At 48.4% G+C, this 27,688-nt stretch overlaps 1 protein-coding gene across 2 annotated transcripts; it reads right to left on the bottom strand.

Annotated features, from left to right (window-relative positions):
• Positions 1-27,097, bottom strand: LBH (LBH regulator of WNT signaling pathway). 2 transcript variants are annotated; one of them, XM_070379312.1, is made up of 3 exons: positions 26,959-27,097; positions 23,546-23,648; positions 1-2,628 (listed from the first exon to the last, which is right to left on the bottom strand). In XM_070379312.1, the coding sequence occupies exons 2-3, from the start codon at positions 23,621-23,623 to the stop codon at positions 2,440-2,442; spliced, it is 267 nt and encodes an 88-aa protein (XP_070235413.1). In that variant the 5' UTR covers positions 23,624-23,648; positions 26,959-27,097; the 3' UTR covers positions 1-2,439. The 2 variants fall into 2 exon arrangements, with proteins under 2 accessions (XP_070235413.1, XP_005893671.1); XM_005893609.3 differs by lacking the exon at positions 26,959-27,097 and adding an exon at positions 26,178-26,416.
• Between the last annotated feature and the right edge of the window lie 591 nt (positions 27,098-27,688).

The raw sequence follows: 27,688 nt of genomic DNA, 5'->3' as shown, positions 1-27,688 counted from the left end.
TGGAAAGCATTTTCAAACTTTATTTACAACTGTCACAGTGACAAAAAGTAGTTTGAAAAAAAAAAAAAATGCTAGTTTCTCCCTGAGCCTCAAAAAAGAACAGATAGAAGTTACACGAGGTTCATCTTACAACAGGCATTTTTACTGAAATACTAGGGTTGGGTTTTTTTTTTCTCCAATAGGATCAGTTAGAAATACACACAAGTTACTAAAAAAAAAAAAAAAAAAGAGGAGGCCAGACAGGAGCTCAGCCACTTGTTCAAGAGCAGCTGGGTCCCCACAGCAGGCTCACCGCTGAGGGTCCTGACTTAAGCTGTCAGCCCCTGGCCTGCTCAGACTCCATGTGGTCATACAAAGGGATCTAGCGACCAGCAAAAAATAATAAACCACCCCCATAAACACACATATACACAAAGCAGATTTGTTATGCAGTTTACAAGCACGTTCCCATCACACGGCAAGACTGGAACAGATGATACAGGGGAGCATGAGACGGGGACACAGAAACATGGGATTTTCAAAGGCAAGACCCCATCCACGGAGGGAGTCATGGGATGAGAACTGCAGCTGTGAGGGGTGAGAGGAATGGGGAAAGGCTCCCTGCGGCTGAAACAGGAGGAGATGGAGGAGGAGAGGGAGAACGAGAGAGAGAGAGAGAGAGAGAGAGAGAGATGCTCCCTCGCAGGGCCGGCTGCAGGCCTCTCCCACTTGCCCAAGGAGCTGGAAGAAGTTATTGCCATCGGTGTATGCAACATGAACAGACAACACAGAGGGTGGGGGCGGAGGGGCGAGGGGATGAGCATCGGCTGCCCAGAACCAAGTCTTGCTGATACAAGTAGCCACGCTGATCCTCCCGCCCCAGCGTTCCCCAGAGCCACACTAACCTTGAGGTATTAAGTACAAGTCTACACGCATGTCCCAACCAAAAGGGCTCAGCCTGGACGGCCTGGGGCCCTCAGGGGACGAGGTGGGTGCCTCAATCGGCTGCGTTCAGCCCCAGGGAGGGACTTGAGCTCACTTCTTGGCTGCACAGTCCTGCTCTGAGATAGAGATGTGTGAAGGGTTTCATCCTGCAATCTCTGCAGCTCCAGATGGCTCTTAACTATGATAAGAAGCTCTAAGTCCAGGTTAGCTTTCTCTGCAACTATAGCCCTCGTTGAGGAAAGGGATGCAGCTCCCTCCCCACGCCACCCACCTTCTGCATCCAGGAACACCAAGGAAGAAGCCCAGAATCTCATGACACCCTTGAGTTTCAAATTCCATCCCCGGGCTGCCTGTCACCGCCATCCACAACTCCCAGGTTCTGCCAGCTCTCAGGACCTGCCTTAATGCTCACTTCCCAATGAGAAACAGAGAAAGTCTCCCCTGCTGGCCACTCAGCCCCCACCAGAAAAAGAAGCCAAGATCCCACGTGGGAGTGGGTACTGCGGCTGGTCAGGCTGGCTCGAACCCACAGCGGGGCTAGCAGCCACCCAAATGGCTGTGCTAGGGCTGGGAGGGTGGGGGTCAGGAGGAGGAAGGGCCAGCCCTGGGAGAAGGCCCTGCCATGCTGTGCCTCCACCCAGAGGGAGAGCGAGTCTGGGGAGAGCAGCGGGGGACGGACCTCGGTGTCCAAGCATCTATCTCAGCCCTCCAACAAGGGCGGGAAAGGCCCTCGCTATTTCCAAGAGGCTAGGGTGGGGGGCAAAGAGGATAATCAGGGGAACGCTCAAAAGTGCAGCCTCTTAAAAAACCTCCAGATCACAGTGGGCAGGTGCACCTGCCAGGGCCCGAGGGGAGGGTCTAGAGAAGGAACCAGGAGACTCTTCTCTTTCCCAGCATCACCTCCGGCTGGCTCTGCAAGAAGCCAGGCTCCATGGCTCTCCTTCACCTGCCTCCCATTACAGACCAACACACCCAAAATAAAAACAAAGGTGGGCAGTGGGCAAAACTAGAGAGAGAGATGAAGACTTTGTGGGGTGATGTCTCAGTGTCTCAGTAGCCAGTGTGCTGCTGGGTCCATCCTTCCTGGCCGCACTTCTCTGCTCGATGTTTTCTCTCAAACGTGTATTTTCTCTTTCATCTCCCATTTGTTTTTCTTGCCCCAGACGCCCTCCCCCGGAGCCCACTGGAGTCCCAGGGCTGCCCCCAGCCCGCCTGAGTTCAGATAATGATCTCCAAGATGCCCACCTCCCCGCACCCCACCCCTGCTCTAAGAAGCTTCCTTTCTCAAAGGCCTGGCACGTAGTTGCAGAGGGCTCCGGTGCCCGACATCTCAAAAAAGGAAAAGAAAAGAAAAGAAAACCAACTCAGTGATTTGCAGGTGCAGAACGGAAGCCATCATCTGGCGTGTGCAGAACTGCAGTGGCTCACACACGCTCTCCTTCCATGGTAGTGGGAAAGAACACAGTTCAGGTACAGAGGCTGTCTGGTGTGACCCCGAGGGAGCTGGCATGGACTCTACTGCTCCTTGTTTTCACTCGCTGTCTCTTCACAGTTGTCCTGCGCATCCTCCTGGACCAAGAACTCCTCGGGGGGCCACCGGAGCTCCCCACTCTCCACCTCCCCCTCTGTGGGCTCCACCACGATGGACGGCAGACGGTCCTTCAGTTTGCAGCAGCGGTCAAAGTCTGACGGGTCAGGGAAGATCTGAAATAAAAGCAGAGAACCCAGTCACGTTCAAGTGCAGGACTGAGCCCCCACTGTACACCAGGGACCATGCTATGCCCTGGGAACACCGGGGAGCATCAGGCAGGGGCCAGGGAGCAAACTCCAGGGCAACAGAGGCAATCAGCCCTCAGCCGACTAATCCTGAAGCTGAAGGCTTTCGTGGCAGTGCTACCAAAATTGGTGTTTGTCCTTTTTGGTTTTGTTTTCAGATAAAAGAACTCGAGAACACGTCCTCCACAGTAAGTCACATCTCCATTTGTGCCAAGCATTTTAACTGTAAGTCCAATGCATACAACAGGTGCCACAACAGCAAGTTCCTCCCAGGATAATGATCAGCTCTTGATGTGAGCCAGATACCAGGTATTTTATGTAGGTCATTTGCACCCAACACAGTCATGTTGAAACAAAGGTGCTGCTAATGCCACTCAGGAGATACCTGGAGAAGGAGGGTGCCCAAACCATTCACTCTAGACATGTGCAGTGGCAGAAAGGCATTCAAACCCAAGTCTGTTTGACTCTCAAGTCCATGCCCAATACCACCTGCCCCTTAAGGAGACGGGTTCTAATCTCACTACAGCTGTGAAGTTGAAGTCAAATCAGAGTTGAATGCATGGTCCCAGATACGGGCACGTGGGAACACAATCCCAGGCTCCTTTTCCACTTGTGAACAACCCCTGGCTCCTTGACAGCAAAGAGATCAAACCAGTCCATCCTAAAGGAAATCAACCCTGAGTATTCATTGGAAGGACTGACGCTGAAGCTGAAGCTCCAATACTTTGGCCACCTGATGTGAAGAACTGACTCACTGGAAAAGACCCTGATGCTGGGAAAGATTGAGGGCAGAAGGAGGAGGGAGTGACAGTGGATGAGATAGTTAGATGGCATCACTGACTCAATGGACTTGAGTTTGAGCAAACTCCAGGAGATAGTGAAGGACAGGGAAGCCCGGCATGCTGCAGGTTCCAAAGAGTTGGGGTTCCAAAGAGTTGGACAAGGCTGAGCGACTGAACAATACCCACCTTGACAATTCTATACCTGAAAGAGTCTACTTCTCTTTCCAAAGTCCTGTCCACAAGGTTCCTTTTTCTAAGCCTACTGTGTGTCTTGCCCAGAGCCAGGGGAAACCCTAAACTAGGCTATAAAATCCAGGCTCTGTAGCTTCCCTTTGCGCATGCTGCCCTGTGACTACAGATGACCCAATTCTTTGCCCAGCAGCTTAAGTGCTTAATCCCAAGGGCTGCTGGTCCCCTGCCACACACAGCCCTCGGGGACACACCAGAGAGCTGGAAAGAAGAGACTGTCTGGGCTGTTGGGGCTTACAGAATCACATAGCACCTATAAGATAATCTTTTCCCAACCTGTCCTTTTAATAGATACAGAAACTGAGGCCCAGAGGGGTCAGGAGACTTGCTTAGGGTCACACAGCTTGTTCATGGCAAAAGAAAACAAAGTGAAACAAGGAGGGGGTAGAGACACATTTGAAGAGAACCTGGGGGCTCCCTGTGCCTTGGAGGTACTAAAAGGGCTCTCCTAGAACCTCAGGCCTTCCCAACTTCTGGGCTGTGATGAGGGTGCCCAGTCTTACTGCACCTGACCCCAGGAAGTGTGGTCCCCTGACCATGTCAAGGGGCCACGTGGGGCTTCTGGGAATCATGGGCCTCAACACAAACCTCCCCAATCCCTGCAGACGAGTGATTATTAACCATTTATCCAATAAAGCCCTATTGCTGGGGATTAAGTCTTAAGCCAGCTGCACAACCAAGCATCATTAAAGATTTAACGAGGCTTATAAAAAGTATCCTAATGGCAGCCAGGAGGAAAACAAGGAAGGGAGGGGCTCGGCTGGGGGTGGTGGTGAAGGGAGGCCTGGGGAAAGATGACCCCACCACAGGCTTCCTCTTCCCGAGGCAGCCAGCCCTGTAGGTCTGGCCCTGGACTGGGCTGTGCACTAGACTGCAGTGCCGAGCAGGGAGGAGGTCATGGGGCTTACTCGGGCCCCTTCTGGCTTCTCTCATGTGGAGCTGGAGCCCCTCCCTGCGAGGGGGAACCAGATGCCTTTCCAAGCACAAGCCTTGGGCGTGAGTGAGGGGAACCCCACAAGTGGAAAGTATGCTACGGTTTAACAAAGCTCTTTCAGACATCACCTGCCTTAGGCCTTACTGCCACCACACCACATACCACACCCCCCACCAGGAGCAGAGAGACCCTGGGACTCTGAGGGCTACAAGGAAGAGCCAGGATTCAAACCAGATCTGCTGTTTTCAGCACCTGCATCTTCTGAACAATGAATGAATGCCACTGAGCCAAAATGCCCATTTCCTGGAACGCTGAGCAGGGATGGTGGGTAAGACCCTGGGCTTTAATGGCCCATCTGGCAGTTCAGGCCCCAAGATGACCATCTGGGCAGACAGGTCCAGAAGATGAACTGTCAAGTCTGGACAGTTGTTCTACATCTTCAAGGACAGAGCTGCGAAATATCTGGAGGGGATGGACACCAGGCCAGGACAGCCCTGGACCTCTGCCTCTACCCTCTGACCTCAAGCCTGGGGCTGTACCTATGCTGCGACTCCCCAGCTGAGAGAGGTGGTGACCGGCTTCTCATTACAGTCGCCTATACTGAGGAAAAGCTGAAGGGACACGCAGCTGCAAGGCTAGCAAAAGGAAGCCTAGCAAGAGGAGGACAACAAGGAAAAGGCATGTGGTGGAGAGCAGGTGACTTTGTTCTGAGCTGGGAGGGGGTCTCTCATTAAAAGTAGGGAAAATGTGAAGATAAGGATGATGCTGCTGATGATGGAAGATACGGCAGGCACATTTGCTGAGCCGAATCGCAGATCACAATAATCCTCTGAAGTATGCAGTGGTGTGATCACTATTTATAGATGAGAAAACTGAAGCACACAGAGGGCAACTGACTCACTCAAGGCCACAGAGCTAGGAAGTGGCTGAACGGGGACCCAAACTCAGACCCACAGGACTTCAAAAGAGGCACCCATTTGATAACACAAAGGGTCAAGCCACAGACCCCAGGTTCTATGTCCTTGACATCACTTGTCCAACCCTACCTAACCAAGACCTCTCAACCACCTGGGCCTGAGTTTCTCCATTTAAGAAGTGAAGCGGCCTCTGGTCTTACTAGATGGATACAAATCCTGGGCAAATACAAAGATGATCAAATGCTTTGAGGACATATGTTAAATTCAAATTGGAATGTCCTCTTTGGAACAGCTGGTACTCTTTGGACTATGGTAAGTATTCAACCTCCAAGCAAGAGGCAGCAATACTAACACAATAATTAAAATAACTCCAAACAATTTCATACCAGGAGCTGCACAATTAAGTCTTTAAAGTCCTTGGGGGAAGTCTGAGCATTGAACTTCTGATACTGCTTAGTTGCCAGAGAACTTTGCTCCCTGAATTGCTCAGAGCAGGCGCCATGGAAAAAAAAAAATTAACAAAGCCTGTTAATTACTTAAAAAAAAAATCACTATAATAATCTAACCTTCCCATCAGAGATTATATTTTATTATCAGATAATACCAATTTATGTCTCTGAAAATTGTAGCTGTCTCCAAAGACAAACAGGACGCACCCAGAACCAAACAGCTTCTCATTTCCTCACATCCAGACAGAAAGCCTTGCAAAGCATAGCTGAGTATTTTGCCAGTACAATCTTATCTCTGACAGCTGCCTAAGAGGCTGACCCCAAGGAGGTCAAGATTTTTCCACTAAGTCATGCTTTTTAATCATCTAGGCAGCAGAAAAATGAGAGGTTGCAACGGCAATTTGATGGGGTGGGGAAGGCAGTGGAAAAAAGGACTCAAGTCAGACTTGCCAAGCACATGACAGGTAGGGCTGGGGCGGCAGGCCAGGCCAGCATGCTGTTTGCCTTCAGGAACTGGCAAGGGATAAACCAATTGCCCCTGTTCCAGAAAGAAAAGGCTTCTGGCTAAACCTCTTACCCCAAAGCGCCCCTTCTCCCTGGACTGGAGAAAGGGGGAAAACTCCTTTTCTCTTCTCTCTGCAGCAAAGGCGCCCTCTAAGAAGTCTGGAAAGGACTATGGGGAGGCTCTGAGAGGTACTTCCCACCCTCACCCTCCAGGCAGGACAGGTCAAGACACATCCCTCACAGCTGGAATTCTCTCAGCCCTGCCCCCTGCTCGGTCCACCAAGACTACACTCTACAACAAGCTGTCCCCTTGGCTGCCAAGGCCGGTGACTTGGATGAAACTAAGAGACACCAAGTTCCCTTCTTTGCACATGAAGTCTTGGCGATCACAGGCACCAAGAACATCCCAGGCCCCACCTGTCTCACTGTGGAGGAACAGCAGGCATTCCAAACTTGATAATGGTGAACTTCATAAGGGACATTTCTTCAAAGGCATCCTTTGCCGGGTGGCCTCCAATCCCAACAGGCTCTGACATTTTGGGAACTCAAATGAGTTCACTCGAAAGGTCAGAGAAGTTTTAGGACCTTCAAGGAACAAACAATCTGTGAGCTGTACTTTGGATGCTGGAATTTTTGCCTGTGTATGTCGGAGCTGTCTAATAGGACAGTATATTGGAATATGTTTTCCACAATAATGGAAATGTTTTTACTCTCACTGTCCAATGGCACCAGCCACATGTGGCTCTTAGGCACTTAAATTGAGGCTAAGTGTTTAAAATTTCCTTTAATTTTTATTAATATAAACATATGAAATATGTAAAGTCAAGTAAATATAAATTGCTACACAAGTAAATGGTTAAATATGAGGACAGTGGAAGTAGGACTGTCCGGGAAAGCTCAGGATGTTTGGCTGATGGGCCAACACGGGCTGCCTCAGAGCAGGGAAATCTGGGGTTGAAGGTGAGCTCCTGGAGATGAGGAATTAGTCAGCAGGCTTTTGTTGAAAGTATAAAAGTTGCCGGTCAGACGGCTCCCATTTCACCCACGCAAGAGAACTGAAAGGTAATACCCAAGCTCCAAAGGCCCAAAATTTGGGGGCCTAGCTATCAACTGTCTGCCTCTAAGCCAGGTGACCTAAACCTGGCTGCCTCTGGGGTGGGACAGGAGAGAGATGCCTGGCACCGAGGATGGAAAATGTGAGTGATTTTGGTTGGAGCAGCTCCCCCTCCCCTCCGCCACCCCACCATGTACACTCATCCCTCAGCCATCACCGCGACAAACAACCACAACCCGAGCTGGCCACAAACAGGGCGGAGGGCTTGGCAAAGAGTTGAAAGATGCTAATAAGGGAAAGTGGACACCAGCAAGTAGAGGAGATGAAAGGTGGTTAACTAGACACAAAGGGGTAATTACCAGTTCTGCAAGCTGAGATCCAGGGAGCTTGGCCATCCAGTTCCTCTTTGCTGGAGAGGAATAGAAGGAAGAGGCATGCTGGGGTGGGAGGGGAAGGATGGGAGGTGGGATAGAGCCTGAGATGAATAACCAGGTGGCTCTCCGAGGCTCCAAGAGGGATCTGCCTGAGCATCCAAAACCACACAGTGAGCCTCCTCCCTCCCTGAAGAGGGGAAAAAAAAAAATCAACCTCAAACCTGCGATGGAAAATTTCCACTCCCGCAGGTAGACCAGGAGTCTGAAAGATCTGGCTTTTCCCTAGTCCCTGAATCTTATTATCTCTATGACTGGGGTCAAGTCATTTTAATTTCCCTGAGCCTCAGCTACCTCCCAAGTAAAATGAGGAAGGAGTTCCCACTCTTACAGTATTGTTGGAAGGATTACATGATGCTTCAGATTGAGTGCCAGCATGGTACCCAATAGGCTCAAAGATGTGGAGGCCCACCCCCCTCCTTTCCATATTTATAAATTGGGATTAATGCTCATTCCCATCTTACAGGGCTTTGGAGAGAACTAAATACAGGTATGTGCGAACATATTGTAAATTTTAAATTTTAACATATCTGTAAATTTTAAATTCCTAATGATGGTTCTTATTAGGTAAAGCTGGGGTCCCCAGGGAACATTTACATTGAGGAAAGTCTGTGGCTGTGGCTTGGGACAGAAGGAAATCAGCAGCACTCCTGGGCTTGTGCTCACAAATTCTAGGCAAGGTTCTCTGGAGAAATGGTTGTGACTTCATCACTTCCTCCCCAGTGCCTCTCTGTTCCCAGGGCATGAGTTAGGCCAGCTGGAATGAAAGCCACTGCCTGGTCCAGATCCTGGCCTTTCAGTGGAAGCCCCTGCAGCTAGAAGTCTCCTGATAGAGCATCCTTCCCTCCCTCCCCCAGCCTACTCCCAGGTCCTGCTGCCCAGGTTTCTTATTTTTCCTGGAGAACAACAATGGATTGGCCTTGTGTGTTTATTCCTCCCTAGGAGGGGCTGGTTTATAACAATGGGCAGATCTCTACCAGCATCCTGCTCTGCCAAAGGCTGAGTGAATGAGAGGCAGCTAATTAAAAAAAAAAAAGTACACCCTGCTTCATCATCACTTGCATTTTACCGACTTTTCAAAGTGAAATGTGGCCGGTTAAGAACATAAAGAATTAGAGCTTAGGGGCACAGTGGCCACTGATGGATGCAGGGAACAAGGAAGAACAATCTCCCATTTCCACTGGGATGCTTGTGACGTCATTCTCCATCCTTGAGACGTACCTCGCTCGAATCTCCCCCGGAGAGGGTTATGGAATATCCACCTCACCCTCTCCTACACTTCCCTGGTGACTCTAATCCTAAAGGAGACTTGAGTAGAGATTCGGGGCTTCATAACAACTATTGGATCTCCTTCCTTTGGATTAAAGATGCTTAAGCCTCTACCCTTGAAACTTAAAAGAAAAGGAAATCCTCTGGATAAACACCATCTTTCATAAACATCTCTCCAACACACACCCATCCTGCAAGTCAAGAGTTCCAAATTCCAATTAATTAGCACTAATTGCTGCTGATAATTCTGGGTCCAGTGAGCTGATGGGGCTTTTGGAATATTAAAGAATGTCTCTCAAAGTTCCCCAGGGTGGTAAGAAAACACTGCAGCTATCTTGCATAGGATAATTTCACATACCCACATCCTATGGTGTATAGCGTTATTGCCCTTTGAAAAGAAGACAAGCTTCTCAGTCATCTCAGAGTTGGGGAATGGCCTCTCTGTCTCTCCCATTTGTTCTACCCAAGTGTCCCACAGCCACACACCCCCTTTCTCAGAAAGCCCAGACTGAAAGGGCTGCTGTCTCCAACCATTTCCTCACTCTTTGTTTTAGAGACAAAAATCTTGAATATTTGGCCTGGTCCCATAGCCTTCCCATTCTTGTCTGGGGCTCTGCTACTACATGGCTTCCAAACTCATCACTGGATGGAAACAACTTTCAGGTCTCCAAGGACTTTCTTACAGCCCAGCTCCAGGGCCTCTGCTTGGCCTTCAGTCATCATCACCACCTTTGCAGCACACTACAAAGCCAGTCTGCTTCAGGACTCACTCTCTCCTGATTCTCATGATCTTGCTCGGGTTTGCCTGACCTGTCTAACGTCACCTTCCCTGTGCCCTCTCTGGACTCAGTATCCCCCCAGGTTTTTCTCTGGACTCAAGGCAGCTTTCTGGCTTCAACTACCCGTCTTAGACTGAGGATTCCCCAATCCATGGCTATCCATCTCTTTCCACCATCTGTGAAAAGTGTCCACTTGGACGACATCCATCACTTCCCACTCACCTTTTCCCAAAGTGAGGTCATCAGCTAATATATGTCTTTAAAAGTTTTCTGCCCCCTCCCAAACAGGAAGCTTGATAGTAGGTCCAATAAAAGAGATCTGGAGATTTTAGTTAATCATAACTACAGTGTTGATGCAAAAACATTGAAAGAAACAGGGCTATGTTCTCAGAGGTCTGCTCCTCTCATGGAGCTCCTCTACTCTATCTGCACTGAGATGCCCTGCTGCGGCCCTCTGGTCTCTGTTCAGTCTAGAGCTGCTGCTGCTGCTGCTGCGTCGCCTCAGTCGTGTCCGACTCTGTGCGACCCCATAGATGGCAGCCCACCAGGCTCCCCTGTCTTTGGGATTCTCCAGGCAAGAACACTGGAGTGGGTTGCCATAGTCTAGAGCAGTGGTTCTCAAAGCTCAATTCCTCAGGTCCTTTTAGGGAGAGAGTGTCCATGGAGTTAAAATACTTTCTTCATAATACTAAGATGTTATTTGCCTTTTTGCTCATGTTGATACCTGCACTAATGGTATGAAAAGCAACAATGAAATTGCTGGTACGGGTGGCTCCAATGGTAAACAATCTGCCTGCAATGAGGAGACCTGGGTTCGATCCCTGGGTCAGGAAGATCCCTTGGAGAAGGAAGTGGCTATCCACTCCAGTATTCTAAGCCTGTAGAATTCCTTGGGCAGAGGAGCATGGCAGGCTGTAAGTCCATGGAGTTGCAAAGAGTTGGACACAACTGAGTGACTAATACTAATTACGATGCAAGAATTAATGATGGCAGTAGCAGCAAACTAGTAGTCAATGTATTCTTCACTGCCCCCCACTCACAATGAAAACAAAATTCTCCATGTCCTTGATGAAGCAGTAAAGATTAATTTTTATTAAATATTGATTTTTTAAGTACATGTTTTTTAATACACTATGCAAAGTCGCTTCAGTCGTGTCCGACTACCAGGCTCCCCCGTCCCTGGGATTCTCCAGGCAAGAACACTGGAGTGGGTTGCCATTTCCTTCTCCAATGCATGAAAGTGAAAAGTGAAAGTGAAGTCACTCAGTTGTGTCCAACTCTTAGCGACCCCATGGACTGCAGCCTACCAGGCTCCTCCATCTCTGGGACCCTCCAGGCAAGAGCACTGGAGTGGGGTACCATTGCAAAGTTGGAATACAATATTTCTGGTGCGTGTCAGAGCACAACAGTTGTCTCGCAGAAAAACACTTATGGGATTGAGTTGCAAGCTGAACTAGCTACTTTTTTCCATGGAACACCATTTCAATTGAAAGAATTATTGACCAACAAACCATGGTTATTCAGGCTTGGATATCTGGCAGACATAAGACTGGTATTTCAAAGAAAATGTCTGATGATGTTTGTTACCAATGGTAAAAACTGAGGTCTCAAGCAAAAATTAGAATTTTGGAAAACTTGTATCAGCCATCATAAGCTAGACAGTTTCCTATCACTTGAAGAATTTCTGATGAGACCAGTGGAGATATTAACTAATGTGATTTTTTTTATATTATATAACAAAATATATTAACATTTGGAAGATCTGCATAACTTGATGAACCTATATTTTCCAAATGATCAGTACATCAGGTTGTAAAACCAAGCATGGGTAAAAGAGTCATTCAACGTGCAAGATAGGCTAATGAATTTTATGTAAAAGTACAGAAAGTTCACTGATAAGGTTTCAGATTCCACATTACCACTAACCTTCAAGAAACTACCACTTATTCAGTTTTGCCAAAATATCAAAGAAAAATATATGAAAAGGCTATTAAAGTATTTCTTCCTTTTCTAAGTACATATCTGCAAAGGCCAGATTTCTTTCACTGACTTCAATCAACACATATCAAATCACAATAAATTGAAGGCTTTAGCTGTTTTCTGTTAAGCTGGATATCAAACAGATTTGCAAAAAAAATGAACACTTTTCTTTGTTTTAGAAAGTATATTTACTTTTATTAAAATCATTAGTTATATTAATTAATGGTTTTAATTGTTATTTTAAAGGAATTAATAAATAATAAAAAAATTTTAAACACTCTCTTAATGTCAAAAGATATAACCCACATAAACAAATGTATCTCTGGGGGTCCTAAATAATTTTTAGGAATGTCAAAGAGACTAGGATTAAAAAGTTTGAAAGCCAATGGCCTAGAGAAAAAAATACGTTCATAAAGATGACTGTATAAGTCAAGGTTGAAGGATAATAGGTTTTAAAACTGGAAAAGACTTGAGGGGAACACAAAATGTACCTTCCAATAATTGAAAGGCTGACATGAACTCTAAGAGAGAGAAGATTTTTTTTAACTCCAGGGGCCAACTAAGATTAGGATGGAGGACTTCACCTCATTATATAACATTTTATCAGAAATGATAGAATCAACTCTCTCCATGACACATGGGGAAGGCAAGGCCCAAAGAGATGCTGGGAGTCACCTGAGATGATGTACAGTAGCAAAGCCAAGCTTAGAAACCAGTTGTCCAGATTCATAGTCTAAAACCCTGCTGTAATGAGAGGTTCTGAGCTCCATATCACTAACAGTGTCCAAAGAACACGTGGGTGACCCAATGTCATGCTACTGGCATTTGAGTGCATCCCCACATCTGACAGAGACTGGTCTAAGTCTCAAAGGCGGTCCAGCCTCCCGCACTCCATCAGAGATGCTTTTATCCCAAGGAGAATATCTGTATCCATGATCTCCAAATATGGTATATACTTTGAAAGAATTTTGAAAAATTGTCTCCTTTCACACCTTTTAAAACTAACAACTAAAAGTTTTGCTATATTATAAACACCACCATTTTAAAATAAAACTTTTATGCTACTCTTTTAAATGTGTACTCAATGGCTTATAAACACCATAGCAACTTGATAGCAACCATCATCTATTTAAAAAAACCTCATGAACAAGCTCTTAAGTCAAATCATATTCCTTTCCCTACTTGAAAATGTACATCCATTCTACTGCTCTATAGAAGTTTATCTTAATATATTTTCCTGTTTGAAAGTTTTTAGTCATTAATTTTTTCATACTTCTCAGGAATAATATGTCTTTATTGCATATAAAGTGACTTTTAATGTTTTTATGTCCTGTGACCTTAAGGTTTTAAAAAAACAAAATTCTGGATTGTCTTATTGCAGCTAATAGTATATAAGTGATCAATAAACATACCACAAATAATTATTAAAGACAAAGGCAATTTTTCATTGGTTTCCTATAGACAAGTGGGACTTATGAAGCTTTTTAGACAGTAACATTTTTAAATGGTCCATTTGTTGATGCCCTTAAAGTTTCTACACGCTGGGGAAGCACCTTAAAAGATTTAAGGTGGTGAGAAGCAGGTCCTCTTACAAAGAGGATGGAGGGCAATCTTGACCAGAAGGGTAGGAAAAGAAAACTGGTGAGATCTGTCTTTAGGAAATACAGTTTTACAGAGCAACAGAGGGAAGCCAAAGATGTGGAAACTGATTTTTCCCCAAATGCTCTCTGCTGTCACATCCCTCGGAAAGTTTCTGTGAACCCCAGGGCCAGCTGTCCTCTGGTTTTAACACTTTGCTGAAACAAGACGTGGTGTATACACAGAACATTTATTAAGAAGTAATTTGGCATTAAAACCTCCAATATTAGGGTGCCAAGGAAAACAGCCAAAAATATTTCTGATATGGCTTTAACTGCTGTATCCAAGGGGCCAAATGAAAACACACACACACACAGAGAAATCATAATTTAGTATTAACTGATCTTTAAGAATGCTTCCATCTAAGAGTATATCTTCAGCTCTGGAGGAAAACAATTCCTTCATGGTGACAACAATGACACCAGCCACAGAAGTCAGGCTCCACCATTGTTACTCTTTCCTGTCCACACACACTGTGGCTCAATTATATTTTTTTATTTACTCGCTTGTCTAAAACATATTAAAAAAAAAAGTTCTATCATTACATAAATGGGAAACTAGTATTACTTATCATAGATGGTAACCATAAAATACACTAACACTTTCAAAGTTTGTCTGTATAACACACACTAACTGTAAACCACCAGGCATATGGGGGCCCCACTGGAATGTTGGTCTAGGCTATTTACCTGTTGCAAAGAACCAGGAGTCTTGCAGTGTTGTTGGATGGAAGGCCCTTGAACACTGGCCCAAGACTTCTATTATGTTCAGATCGACTTCTAAGAGCCCAGTGTATCCTTGATTCCAGGGAAGCTATATTTCTTTTTTTGACTTTTATATTGAAATATAGCTGATTAACAATGTCGTGACAGTTTCAGGTAGACAGCAAATGGACTCAGCCACACATATACATGTATCCATTCTCCCCCAAACTCGTCTCCGATCCAGGCTGCCACATAATGTTGAGCAGAGTAGGGGAAGCAATATTTCTAAACCATGACCATTCCATGAGCCAGACCTGAAACCCCAGGAAAACCCAGAGGGTTCAGGGGACTAAACATGGATCTGTTCAACCTTCATTGGTCTCCAAGCCAAGGCAACTTCCCCAGTGTTCCTCAAGGTCACACAGTGCTCCAACGTCCTTAACAAAGGAGATGAATAGGGGAATCGCCAACTCACATACATTCATAAACCATAAAGCATGTCAACATATCCACTATAGGACAAGAATGTCGCTGGCTATTTTAGAATGCTAGCTACATGGTGTCTAAACATCATTCACTGCTATCATCTCTGCTCAAAATAAGCAATTAATAAACTAGAGGAAGATGTACAGCATCTCTCAAACACTTTAAAATAATCAAACACCTTTCTGACTCTCTCCACAAAGCCCCACCATCATCCTACTTGTATAGAGTTTATACCCCCAGAGATTCTATTTGCTAAAGCTTTCAATGCTGGGAGCTGGGATATTATAATAAGCTCATTTGTTTTCTGTTTTTAAGGTAATATATAATCAAGAAACTTAATGATGTTGAATCTCTTTGATTCAGTAATTCTATTTCCAGGAATTTCTGGAAACGAATCAGACCTGTTTAGAGATTTGTGTAAAATTATGTTCAAAGCAGTGCTCTCTGTAAGAACAAAATATACCACAACCTAAACATTCAGTAATAACTGGTACATAACACAATGAAATGTCATTTTACAAAGAAAACCAAATGACAGGAACATAGTCACAATATCATACAAAATGAAAAAGGACTCACTAGAGTCACTCTAGCACACACAGTATTTCCTCAATTTTATCTTTTAATAAAAATAAATATAAAACTAGAAGTAAACATACCAAAATGTTTCAATGATAGGAATGTGGGCATTTAAAATTTCCTTTGTACTTCTCTGTATTTCTCTAAATTTCTAGAAGGAATTAGTATCACCTTCATAAATTATAACACACACACAGACACTGTTACACCTTTTGACTCGGAAATTCTACTTCTAAGACCCTATTCTAAGAAATAATATAAACTACAAATATAGATTTATATATAAAATTATATATAAATTATCAATTATTTATAAAATAAAAATGCATACAATCTAAAAAAACTAAACAATTGGAGAATGGTAAAAGAAATAATGTTGTAACTTTATGATAAAATATCATAGCTATTAAAATGCTGGCTTTGAGGCATTAAGATAAGTTATGATACTGTGATGCTGATGACTTACATACCATTAAGTGAAAAAGCAGAACACAATTCAGTATCTTGAGCACATAAAAATACAAGTGCCATGGAAAAGAAAGGAAAAGATGCTAAAATGCTAACAGTTGCAATTTATGCATCGTCAGATTACGGTGACTTGGAAAAAGAACTTTAAAGAAGAAAATAAAAATTCCACAATGGGCATGTGTTACTTTAAAAATTTGAAAAGTAAGCATAAGAATAATAAAATATATACTTCACCAGTGAAAATGTGACATTACTCAAAAAGGGGGGAAGGAAAAGAAAGTTTTCCTACAGTTACAGAATTCTGATCTAAAATAACTGCTATTAACATTCTGCCATCCGCCATTTTGGTCATAAGTGAGTGTGTAAGTGTGCTTATGTGTGTGAGAGTTCATGTAAGTGGATGCGAATGTGTGTGTGTGCATGCACGTGCACTCGTGTAGGCATCTCAGGCTTAGTCCCTGGGAATCAGCGGCTAAGCCTGGTGCTACCCACACACACTCGCCTGCTGAAAAATTAGAGCTGACACATAGGGCTGTGTCTGGAGAAAATGTTTAGGAATTTGGGAAAATCAAGGATTCCTCTCAAATCCAGAAATGTCTCAAGCTCTACAAAGTAAAGACAGAAGATGAATTCAAGGCAAACTAATTCTGCCTGGGAACCACCTTCAGGTTCAAGTTAGGAGAAAGTCAGACCTAGAGACATCCCCCCCACACACACTGGACTGAGGTTTGTGACTGCTCTCCTTGCTCAGGGCAATTCTCCTGATGGTGAGCGATCTGGAACCTTCCTTCCTATTGGCTCCAATACAATCCCTGGCTGAGTTATAGACAGTGAGTGTCACTTCAGCTAAATGTTTGAGTGTTTCTTCTATACAGTTTATGTAAAAGGAGCTTCTCACAGTGCAAGGCAATTAATTCTACCTGAGAGGGGGCTGAGAGAGCTCCCAAACTTCCCTTGAGGTTAAAACAGTCTGGAGCAACTTTTGGCAAATTTTAATTCTTTTTCTAAGACAGGTCTGTGCAACAAAGGGCTCTCCTTCAGTCAAGGAGTGAGGAGTAGACACCAGATTTGATTGACTGATAAAGATCCTCCTGAGCTGGGCTCAGGGACAAGGGAAGGCAGGTGGCAAGATGAGAGATGGCCGAGGGGACCCCACAGCTATGAGACTGCAAAGGAGCGAAGCCCGGGAAGCTCTGATCCCCGTGTGAATGAAGGCCTGTCTTCATCCTGAGAGGATTATTTCAGGACTTGGGCCTGAGAGATCATTTTAGGACATTCACTAGACACCCAGGAATAGCTCTTGGCTCCAGTCACAAGATTCGCCACCCAAACTCATCCCTTTTCCTCATGGTATAATCGTCCTCTCTATCCAACCTGGGAGACTAGGTCAGCGTAGAGAAAAATGCTGATCCTATGAGAACCCACGTCATGGGGTGGCCAAGTGGAGAGAGAATTCTCAGCTCAGGAAAGGGAGAGAAAAAGGGGCCAATCAATCACACAGAATCCAGTAAACAACGATTTGCCGGACTCTGCGCCCGGCTCTGTGGGAACAAAGAGCCGTCTAAGACACAGACCCTGGGCCTGGAGAGTGATGGACACACCACTGCTTGAGAGGCCTCAGGCCTAACACAGGCCCTTTGAGAGAAGGCCGGGTTGTATGGCTCCAGTGTGTGTCACGTTGGCTGGGGAAGTGAAGCAAGCTTGTTCTCTCCCTGGCGGTGCTACAGACTCACTGTTGTGACCACGGTGTGTGCGTTGTGGGGGGAGCCCCCGTGGGAATAAGTCCAGCCCTCTGCAGGCTCTCACCCAGGGGCATTCCAAAACAGTGAATGCCGTGTGTGTGTGTGTGTGTCAAGGCCTTGGGCATGGAAGGAAGGTGCTGGATCCCCCACATAAAGTAGACATGACCTGAACACTGACGTGACCTGGGCGCTGGCTCAGAAAGAGGCAGCACGTGCAGATGCAGGCCCAGTGCTGCTGAAAGAAATAGACCCCTCTGCTTCCTCTGCTTGTGGCTCTAGCTGCCTTGTTCTGCCTCATGTTCTTATGAACTGTACCAAGCAGGGAGTGGAGTGGATGGGGTAGGGATCGGAGAGAGAAAACGTGCTGGGATTCCAGGAATATGTCATGTTCATGGCTGGACGTCTCTTGCCAAGTGCTTTGGAATTTCAGCTTTATGTCCCTCCAGGGACAACTGAGGCTTTTTAAGTCTGATGTGAAAGATGTTTTGCTGGTGACCAGGGGACTTCTGTGTGCCTGCTCAGCCAGGGCTCCCCAACTCCTGAGAACCACGTGGGGTTACTGCAGCTGGGGTTAACCAATGAGACAGGGGCGCCAGGAGGAGGAGACAAAGGGGGCTGATGACATACCTGCCGTGGCTTTGTGAGCAGCGGCTTGAGGGAAAGAGAGCAGAGACAGATGCAGGAACCCCAGCCCGTCATGGATTTCCACACCTGCACTTACACAGGAGGGAACAGGAGAGCCAGGCTCGGGGGTCTCATCAAGAAAGGCTCAGTAGACAGGTGAGTGAAGAGCAAGCGTTTCTGAGCTGCTGTCTGATTGTAGAGGTTCAGCTGAGCCTGCTCTTTGAGACAGGAGTTGCTGCTTCTGATGAAGAGTGAGGATGGGGAGAAAAGGGAGTTGGCAAAATGCTTGCCTTAGAGATGGAGAAGACAGAGAAGGTCTGTCCCAGGAGGGGCCAGGTCTCAGCCAGCCTGGTGCTTCAGACCTGTCCTATTGCAGAGCTGAAAGAGAGGCTCAGACTGCAAGAAGCAAGTGACAGGACTGTGGCAGGAAAAGGTCACCCATCACTGTCCCTCCTCCCTGTCCTACAAAAGCCAGGACATCCCTCCCTCCCGTCTCGGGAAACACAGGGGAAGATGCAGGAAAGCTCTCAGCGCTGAGGATCAAAGGGAAAGCCCAGAACATGAGGCACTGTGGTGCATACAGAATTAGTGCTCTAGTCCACAGCGCATCCTCCCTGGCTTCCCTGAGAAGGAGGGGAGTCCGCTGCTCCTCTTCTTGGTGGGTGGACATCAAATGGTAGGAGAATGAGACCAAGAACAGCAGGAGGAATACAGGCGGCCAGGGAAGGAAAGTGTGCTGATCAGAGCTTCCCTGGTGGCTCAGAGGTTAAAGTGTCTGCCTGCAATGCGGGAGACCCAGGTTCGATCCCTGGGTCGGAAAGATCCCCTGGAGAAGGAAATGGCAACCCACTCCAGAACTCTTGCCTGGAGGATCCCATGGAGGGAGGAGCCTGGTAGGCTACAGTCCATGGGGTCGCAAAGAGCTGGACACGACTGAATGACTTCACTTCACTCTAGGAAGGATAAAAGTTATCAGATCTTGGTCCAGTTGCTTGAGAGGGGACAAATTTAAATGAAGACCGAAGAGCCAAATCTCTGTCTAGAACTCAGCAAGGGGGATTAAAAACTGCAGAAGCCTCAGCAAGCTGTGCTGGGGAAGCCGGGTGGCCAGGCCGAAATGCACAGCCTTTGGGTTGCAGCAACATCCATGACCAGAGGTGAACGCCCAGGATCCTATTCAGGGCCCAGACCAACTCAGGCACAACACAGAAGAAGACCGGGTCAGAGAGGCCTTCCAAAATGTCACAATCAGTGGGGTTGTGGGGTGCCTGCAAGGCAGCCACTGACCTGCTTCCCTGAATTAGAGAAAGTAGGTAGGCATGAGGCAAACATCCCTATTCATCTATCCATTGGGCCAGAGAACAAGAAGCTGACAGATGCAGTGTGGGGAGGGAGCTGCAGCCCAGCAGGGACAGATCCCCATCCTCCTTCTGGAGACCCTCCCACTCAGCCCGCTGTGTGCTGGCCACCACTTACATCCCTGTCCAAAATGTACTCTACTTTCTATTAACTGTCATTCACCCACCTGGGAGGGTGTCATAATTCATGCCAAGTGAGACAGCAGATGTGGCCTGCACATATTGAATTGACTCTCTAAGTAAATGTTAAGATAAAACAGAGTATTGGCTCTGTCAATTTTTATACGTGCTCATAAAACAGCACTGACTCCCCAAGCACAAGAGATAGGGCTTCCCCAAATCTCTTAGGGGATAAAAAGACATCTGTCTGAGCCTGTGTAGGGGATGCGGGTTTGATTCTTGGATGGGGAAGGGTGCCTGGAGGAGGAAACAGCAACCCACTTCAGTATTCTTGCCTGGAGAATCCACATGGACAGAGGAGCCTGGTGGGCTACAGTCCATGGGGTCGCAAAGCATCAGACATGACTGAGCAGACAGAGATTTGAGGCTGAGGAGGCCCTTTAAAAATTCTAAAGCAAAAGTGCAGGTGAGCAGCTTTAGAATCAAGAGACTCAATTTTACTGAAACTACCACCATTCACTTAGCACCTGCTTTGTCAAGGCCCCAAGCCAGCAGGCACCTCAGGTTGGGGAGGGCTACTGCACGGGTGATGGCTGATAGGCACAAAGAGGGAATAAGGCATCCTCTGGTCTTAGAGACCTGGGCAGGGAGAAGGTCAGGCAGGACCACGGCAGCATCTTTTAAGCTCAAATGCCACAGGCGCTGGAGAAGAAAGATGCCACATCTGGGGCAGAGAAATCAGCAAAGCTTCGTTCTGGGGAGGTCTGGAAGGTGGGGGGAACAACTGACAAATTCCAGTGTGCCTATTTATTTAACGACCTTATTTCAAGGTCAAACCACAAGTCTGAGATTCTGTTTCAACTGCTAAGTCGGGATTGATGTCTCTATCCCACTTTTAGTTCCTGGGAAAAGCAGGTCGCAGTAAAAGCCATGTACTATTATTACCCTCAGGAAGAATGCCAAGAACAGAGCTCAAAGCTCTGCTGCCCCCAGATCCAAGTCCAGCCTGAGCGTGTACACTGGACAGACCCCGGCCAGTCCCCAGAGCTCTGGTGGGAATGTGTTTAATTGGATAGCAGTGGCTTTGAGTGGGCCCAGAGAATACCAGTTATATGACAATTGTCAGACCAACCTGCTGCAGAGCCCTGAGCTTGGCCCAAACAGGGGCAAGCCAAAGGTGCTACAAAATTAGAGATGGAAGTGTTCTCTCAAAGTCCTAATTTTCTTTCAAGGCTGCAGTCTGACTTTCTCCTCCCAAGCCTTCCCACTGCCACACATCCCCACATTGACCATAGCTTTCCAGTTGTTCCACCAGATGGCCTGTATTCCAGTTATGTGCATGTTGGTCTCCCCCATAAGCCCTGGACCCTCCTCATAATGCCCAGCATAGCATGTTACATACAGCAAGTGTTCAATAAATGCTGATTGGTTGAAGATAACCACCGCTCCCCTCTCTCTTCTCCAGGAAGACCTTTCTGAAATCTTGTGAAGGACTGCACTGGAGTTCAAGGTAAGATATTTTGGAACTGGGCAGTAGTCTGCTTCAAGGTAGCAGAAACAGATCTCCTGAGAGGCTGTGAAAACTGGGCCCTCAGTCTAGCACCACAAGGGAAGATCTGAGGGCCCTTTGCTTAGGCAGCATCGAGTTATCTCAGGAGCCCAGAGGCAATTTTATTTTCCTCCAGCCCACAGCAGCCCCACTTGAGCTGTCCTCACCCAGCACCACAGCACCTTCCTCTGTCATTACCTACTCTATCCCTCAGATTCAACAGAGTAACCTGAAGGTCAAGAAAACGGCCCTGTAGGACCTGGCCCTTTATCCTGGGATGTATTCAAAAGGAGAATATAGAAAGCACACATGAGACATACCGACAACTGTGCCTGGAAAGGTTCTGTGATGGAAATCTGAAACCCAGAATGAATCAAACAAACAAAAAACCCCTCACCTGTAACCACAAAGAGATTCAGTCTGATTCAGTGACTTGGAAACTGGTATCCAAAAACACCCCAGCCAGTGGGTCAGGAAACTTCTGCCCTCCTACCGGCTATGGGGCCTTCAGTTGTCTCTCTCAGACCCACTCTGAGGGTAGAAAGTAGAAAACCAACCAGGAAAGGGTATTTCCCCCCCAACCCCAAACCCCCTCCAGCCACCTGAAGACTTCTTTCCAGCCAACAGAAGAGGCTTGGCCATGTTGACACAACAAACGGGGCCTCCTTGAACCTTCCAAGTGTGTCTGAGGAGACTCTTGCTGTCACCTGCCAAATTACCTTAGCCAACCTCAGCTTTCATCTCAGCTGTCTTTGATCACCCTCCCTCCATCACACACACCCAGCTTTCTGTGTTCTCTTTCTTCACAAAAGCAAACCTAGAATGGTTCTAAGGAGTGACTAGCCAGAGCAAAGTCTCAATTCTAGGCAAGAACCAACCCTAAGGCACAGACATATGACGCACCAGAAGAGCAAGGCTTTGGAATTCGAGACCCAAGTCATCTACTCAGTCTGAGCCTGTTTCCTCATCTGTGAAACAGAACAATAATTCCCACCTCAGAGCTATGGTCAAGACTGAACAAGCACTGTTTGTAAAGTGCATGGCCCATAGCGGCGTTCAGTTAGTATCTGCTGAATGAGCCCACTGCACCCCATTCATTTTCCCCGTTCAGCCACGCCACATAGTTTCCAAGATCTTCTCTTAAAAACAGACTCTTTCCTCCCCCATATGTAATGACCGAGGCACTCTTCTCAGAAATCTGAAAACAGTTCACTGCCCTGACAGTGAAGGCAATGGCTCCCCACTCCAGTACTCTTGCCTGGAAAATCCCATGGACAGAGGAGCCTGGTAGGCTGCTGCAGTTCATGGGGTCGCTAAGAGTCAGACACGACTGAGCGACTTCTCTTTCACTTTTCACTATTGGAGGCAATGGCAACCCACTCCAGTGTTCTTGCCTGGAGAATCCCAGGGACGAGGAGCCTGGTGGGCTGCCGTCTATGGGGTTGCACAGCGTTGGACACGACTAAAGCGACTTAGCAGCAGCAGCAGCCCTGACGGTATCTGAAGGTCTCTGTAGTGGGCCAGGCGCAGTGGAAAGCATATGGTAGGCCAGAAAGAGCATGGGACTGAGAACCTGAAGGCGTTACTCAGACCACTCTTTTGGTCCTTATATATTCTGGATCCACCACACAGGATAATCTATGTGCTAGATCCGGGCAATCACATCCTTGAGAGAACTACCCTTTGGGGAAAGGTCTCTTCAACTCTAAGTTTGAACACTAACCCTGTTGGAATCAGTTGGTCACCCATCAACCAGAGGAAGAGAGCAGCATTTGACACAGCAATTCCTCCACCAGACCACCCTTCTTCATAAGATGCCTCTCACAGCAATGTTACTACTGCCCAAGGCTTGCCTGGGGAGGGAAGTTCTAGTCTGAACTGATTGCACAAATCACCTCCCCTTTGCCACCATAAAGGGAAGAGTTCACAGCAGCCAGGACGACTAATTAAGAACTGGCTCATGCTTTCTGAACGCTTACTGTGTCCCAGGTACTGTGACTGCCTTATCCATGTTATTTCATCATGTTGAATCTTCACAATTCTATGAGGTAAGAACAACTGTTGTCCCATTTTACAGATGAAGAAATTGAGGCTTATTGGCATTTGGGAACTTTCTCAAGGGCACATAGATCTTACAAACAGCACTGGGATACAAAACAAAGTCTACCACCAGCCCCAGCAAAAGCCACTAGGTCTAAGAAGCCAGAAGGGAGCCTGTACTGAACTCACCTGGTAGGAAAGGCCATCCTTTCGGGGGTTGAGGCCAATTTCTTCCATGGATGGGGTGTTCATCATCACTTCAGTCATCTCGGCCGATCTCAGATAGTCAGGGCTGCCAAGAAACCCAGAACAAAAGTCAACAAACATACACACTTTCACATTCCTCCTCTCGTGCCTTCTGCTGTTAAATCAGGAAACCGTCTGGAAGGAGGATGAGAGGTGTTCAAAACAGAACTCGCAGAAAAACAAGCTCATACCCTGAGGAAGTGCCTTACAAGCCCAGAGCATCAGGGCTCTCAAAAAAGCCCATTGTCTGAAAACCACTCTGGCAAACCTCCTCTTTCCTCCTCTCTCCTGTACTAGTCCCCACTGGCACAAAATGACTCCGAATTTTCTTTTAAGTGACAGAACTAGAAAAAAACCCAAAACAGTAAGTAGTGGAGGCCATCTGTCTATATTAAAACCAATTCAACCCGTCTCTATTGAAAACGAATACTGCTATTACATAATGATAACAGGCCAACCTCAGGGAAACCAAGTCCAATATGCTGCCTTCCTAAATTTCTATGTCTCTCTAGTGTTCCTTTTTGCAAAATGCCCCACATAAAGCCCCAAGGGGTCAGCTTTCCCCAAGCTTCACATCTGCCATCCAAGCCCCTTCTCTAGCCCTTGCCACAGCAGCTGAAAGCTCACAGCTTGAAAAACATCCCCTGGATTAAAAGCCTTAAGGATGCCCAGACTCTGATTGCAAAGGAAATTTCCAGAGGGGCCAAGTTGGCCCACCAATGGCTGACATGTGAAAGTGCTTTGTACTCTGTAAGCAGGATACAAGTGTTCCATTATCCTCACACAAGCCATGGGCACGTACAGGGTACCAAATGTGTAATGCCAACGTACTCGCTACACAACACAACATTTTCACCATCATGCCTTTATACATTGTTAAAAATAAAAATTAGGGTAGGCTTTAGAAAGACCACAGCTAAGGAAACAGGGGTACCAAACTCATCTTCATTTTACAGTTTCTACATAGCATAGAAATGGCACTGGATTTGGAAACAAAAGCAATAGGTTCTGGTCCAAGCTAAGCCACTCAAGTGCTGTGTGATTCTGAACAAGTCATACAACCTCTCTGAGCCACAGGTGCCCTGTTAGTTACCATGATACTAATGCAGAGCTCACAGTTTTCACAGTTATGCTCACAATGCTCCAAGGGTGAGGGGGTGGAGCACTACAAACCATGAAATGCTAATCAACTGTAAAGTGAGACCCAACCTTAATCTCTCAGGGGACAATAACCCTGATGGGCCTTGACACACATCTTGGTGAGTTTTGAGTGGTCAGGGGTACACAGCCTCCAACGGCCTTGCGAGTCTCACCCATTTGGTACCTGGAGGTAGGAAGGAAGGGGCCTTCTGCGGGAGGGCACAGCAAGCCTCCGGGTGAAGGAATTTTCACTCTGTTTTGAGAATGCAGTCTCTTTTCTAAACAGGCAGGCTGGGTTGAGGGAGGGGAGACTAAGAGAGGATGCTAGGCTTCCGGGCAAGTCTGAGGTCAGGGACTAGGATTCCAAAGTCAGTTTCCACCTAGGTTCGGGAAAGGCTATTGCCCACACGACTCTCGCCGGGCTCTCAGCCTGATGTCCCGGCGTTCACTCCTCTCTCGGCGCGGGGCCGAAAAGTTGGAGCAAGAAGCATGAACTTTCCGGTTTCTGATCTGAGCAGGACTGCACGGAGCTGGAGCCTGCGGGGCCGGGCTCTCTGCGCCCGCACCTGAGAGCGCGCTCGGGGCCACCAGCGCTCGCCCCCTGACCGCTCTTCCTCTTCTCAGCGCAGGAAGGAAGCAACAGCCGGCACGCAAGTCCCAGCGGCCAGGGGCTAGCTCTTCAACCAGCCGGGCGCCCAGGACGCATCCCTCCCAGCCCCAATCTCAGGTCGGGTGCAAACCTCCGCCTCCCTCTGCCCGGCCCGGGCAGCACTAGGACCCCCAGGCGAGCCTGGGGGGAGGGCGGCTCCTCTCCAGCCTCGGCCCCCAGAAAGGCGCGTCGGGTTTAGGGGCTGTGGAGAGGAAAAGGGATCGAGAGGTGTAGCAAGTGATTGTGCGGCTGCTTGTGGCTTCAGTCGAGTTCCGTGTGGAGAGGGCGTTTTCCCCACCCCTCGGAGCTCTGCAAACGCGGCCGCTGCACCAGCTCAGCCTGGCGGCCGCGGGCCTCGACGCCAAGACTTGCATGCAACAAAAAGGAAAAGGGGAGGGGCCGGGGAGAGCTGGAGCCCCCTGCGCCAGGCCGGGCGCGCGCCTCCTGCAGCCCTCCGCAGAGAGGGGGGTTTTATTAGCCAGGTTCAGCCCTGACCTCTGGTTCTTCTTCCACCCCACCACGACCGTAAACACACCCTCCCAGCCGTCACTTAAGTGAAGGCTGCGAGTTCACTTCCTTTGTCTGGATGCTCTCAGCACCACCACCCCCACCCCCATCTAGGCAACCTTGACTTTGACTCCTGCACGGGCTTGGGCGGATGGTTAGTGCCCGGTGCCGGCGCGCCGCCCGCTGCCCTCGCAACCCAGCCGGTACGAGCAGGCGCCCCCGGGCCCAGCAGCCACGGCCGCGAGACGGATGCCCGCCGAGAGCGCAGAAGATACTCACCAGTGAATGGGGAAATAAACAGACATGAAGTCCTAGGGGAGCCTGACCCACGCCCTTGTGATTTAAACACGGTCACTGCGTCCCGGGTAAGGATGTCAGGGGCGCAGAGAGGGGCGGCAGGCTGCCGGGCGCGGGCACTGGGCGTTCGCTGGTCCGCCTCCGGGAGACAGCCCCGATAGCAGCGATGTCGGCAGGGCAGACAAGCTCGCGGCCCCACAAAGAGCCCGGGAAGCGGTATTTATAGGGGCGGGGGCGGGGCTCGGCTCCAGGAGGCCACGCCCTCCCTCTCCCACTCCTGGAATAACGTCACCAAAATCATGAATGGCTTCAGCGCTCGCAGCTCCGGCTGGCGGCGGCTGGGGGGCGCGCTCGGCTCCGCTCCCCGAGGGCCGTGGTTTGCTGCAGCTTTCGAGCCCGGCCCCCACTCCACCACCACTCACACACGCAAACACGCGCGTGGACACGGGCACGCGCGCACCCGCACGCATGCACTAGGACCTGAGTTCAATGTCAACGCCACTACCCGCTTACAATCCCGCCGGCGTCCGCGCCCCTCTCCCTGCACACACCCCAGGGACTTCTGGGCTGAGGACTGTGGCGTGAGGAGGGCGCCGGGGCCCGCTCTGGACAAGACCGCTCCGCGGCCGCCCTGCGCTGGGGGAGGGCGCCATCCCTAAACCAGCGCCCTCTTTTGCACCCATGCGCCGTCCCCAGCCCACACCTGGGGTTCATCCCCGCTCCCCCACATTAGGCCTTTCCCTGGCATCCTCGCCCGCAGCACCTGGATCGCTGCGCCCGAGGCGAGGCGCGTCTCTTCTGTCCCCCGGGAAGCTGCGTGGAAAAGCACAACTCCAAACGAGGCGGTGGGAGGGTACGCGGAGCTGGGGGCGACCGAGTGCCCGCGGAGGGTCACGTTAGCTTGCAAGGGGCTGGTCTGCAGCGCTGGGAGCCGCGGAGGGTTTGACCTGGGTGAGAAAAGATGTGGTGTCGTCGTAGGGTTTTTTTCCATTGGACACATACACACTCGGCCGGCGGCTGGAGACCGGGGGTGCTGGGGGACGCGCCGCACAAGAACACACCACCCACCAGCCTGGGCTCCCAGATTTGCTCCAAGGAGAAGAAACAAAAGAGCTTCAGCCGAACCCTCCCAACCTGCCCAGGAACTGCGGTGCCGCCGCCGGGAGTCTCTGGGGCGCTCAAGCTGCAGAGCAGCCCCCATAGCAGGGGTGGAGTCTGCCCCTCTGTGGCTGGAGTGCGTTGCTTCACACCTCTGCCTCAAAGCCTCCTGTAAAATAGCTTCATAACCCTGACTTAAGTGTGCAGAGGATGTCTGTGGGGCGGTAGGAGGAGGTGGGGGAGGGAGGTATCCCAAACTAGGTAAAATGAAGTGTGTGTTGAACTCAGCTCTTTGAAAGACAGTGAATGTATTGGGTCCATATGTTTGTGCTTAAAAGTAGAAACGTCAGGTTTATCTCAGGTAAAGGAGGATAGGATTAATGGTGAGGTTTTAA

Source organism: Bos mutus, chromosome 11 (assembly GCF_027580195.1).
Source record: "Bos mutus isolate GX-2022 chromosome 11, NWIPB_WYAK_1.1, whole genome shotgun sequence".
In the NCBI taxonomy this organism is placed as follows: domain Eukaryota; kingdom Metazoa; phylum Chordata; class Mammalia; order Artiodactyla; family Bovidae; genus Bos; species Bos mutus.
The sequence above is the reverse complement of the archived record's forward strand: the minus strand, read 5'-3'. Positions and strand labels throughout refer to the sequence as shown.

Excerpts from the sequence above, each read along its gene's own strand:
- LBH (XM_005893609.3), bottom strand. The coding sequence starts at position 26,203 with ATGTCTGTTTATTTCCCCATTCACTG. Across the intron at positions 23,649-26,177 it reads GTTTATTTCCCCATTCACTG|CCCTGACTATCTGAGATCGG; the intron begins GTGAGTATCTTC and ends GTTTCTTGGCAG. Across the intron at positions 2,629-23,545 it reads AGGATGGCCTTTCCTACCAG|ATCTTCCCTGACCCGTCAGA; the intron begins GTGAGTTCAGTA and ends CTTTTATTTCAG.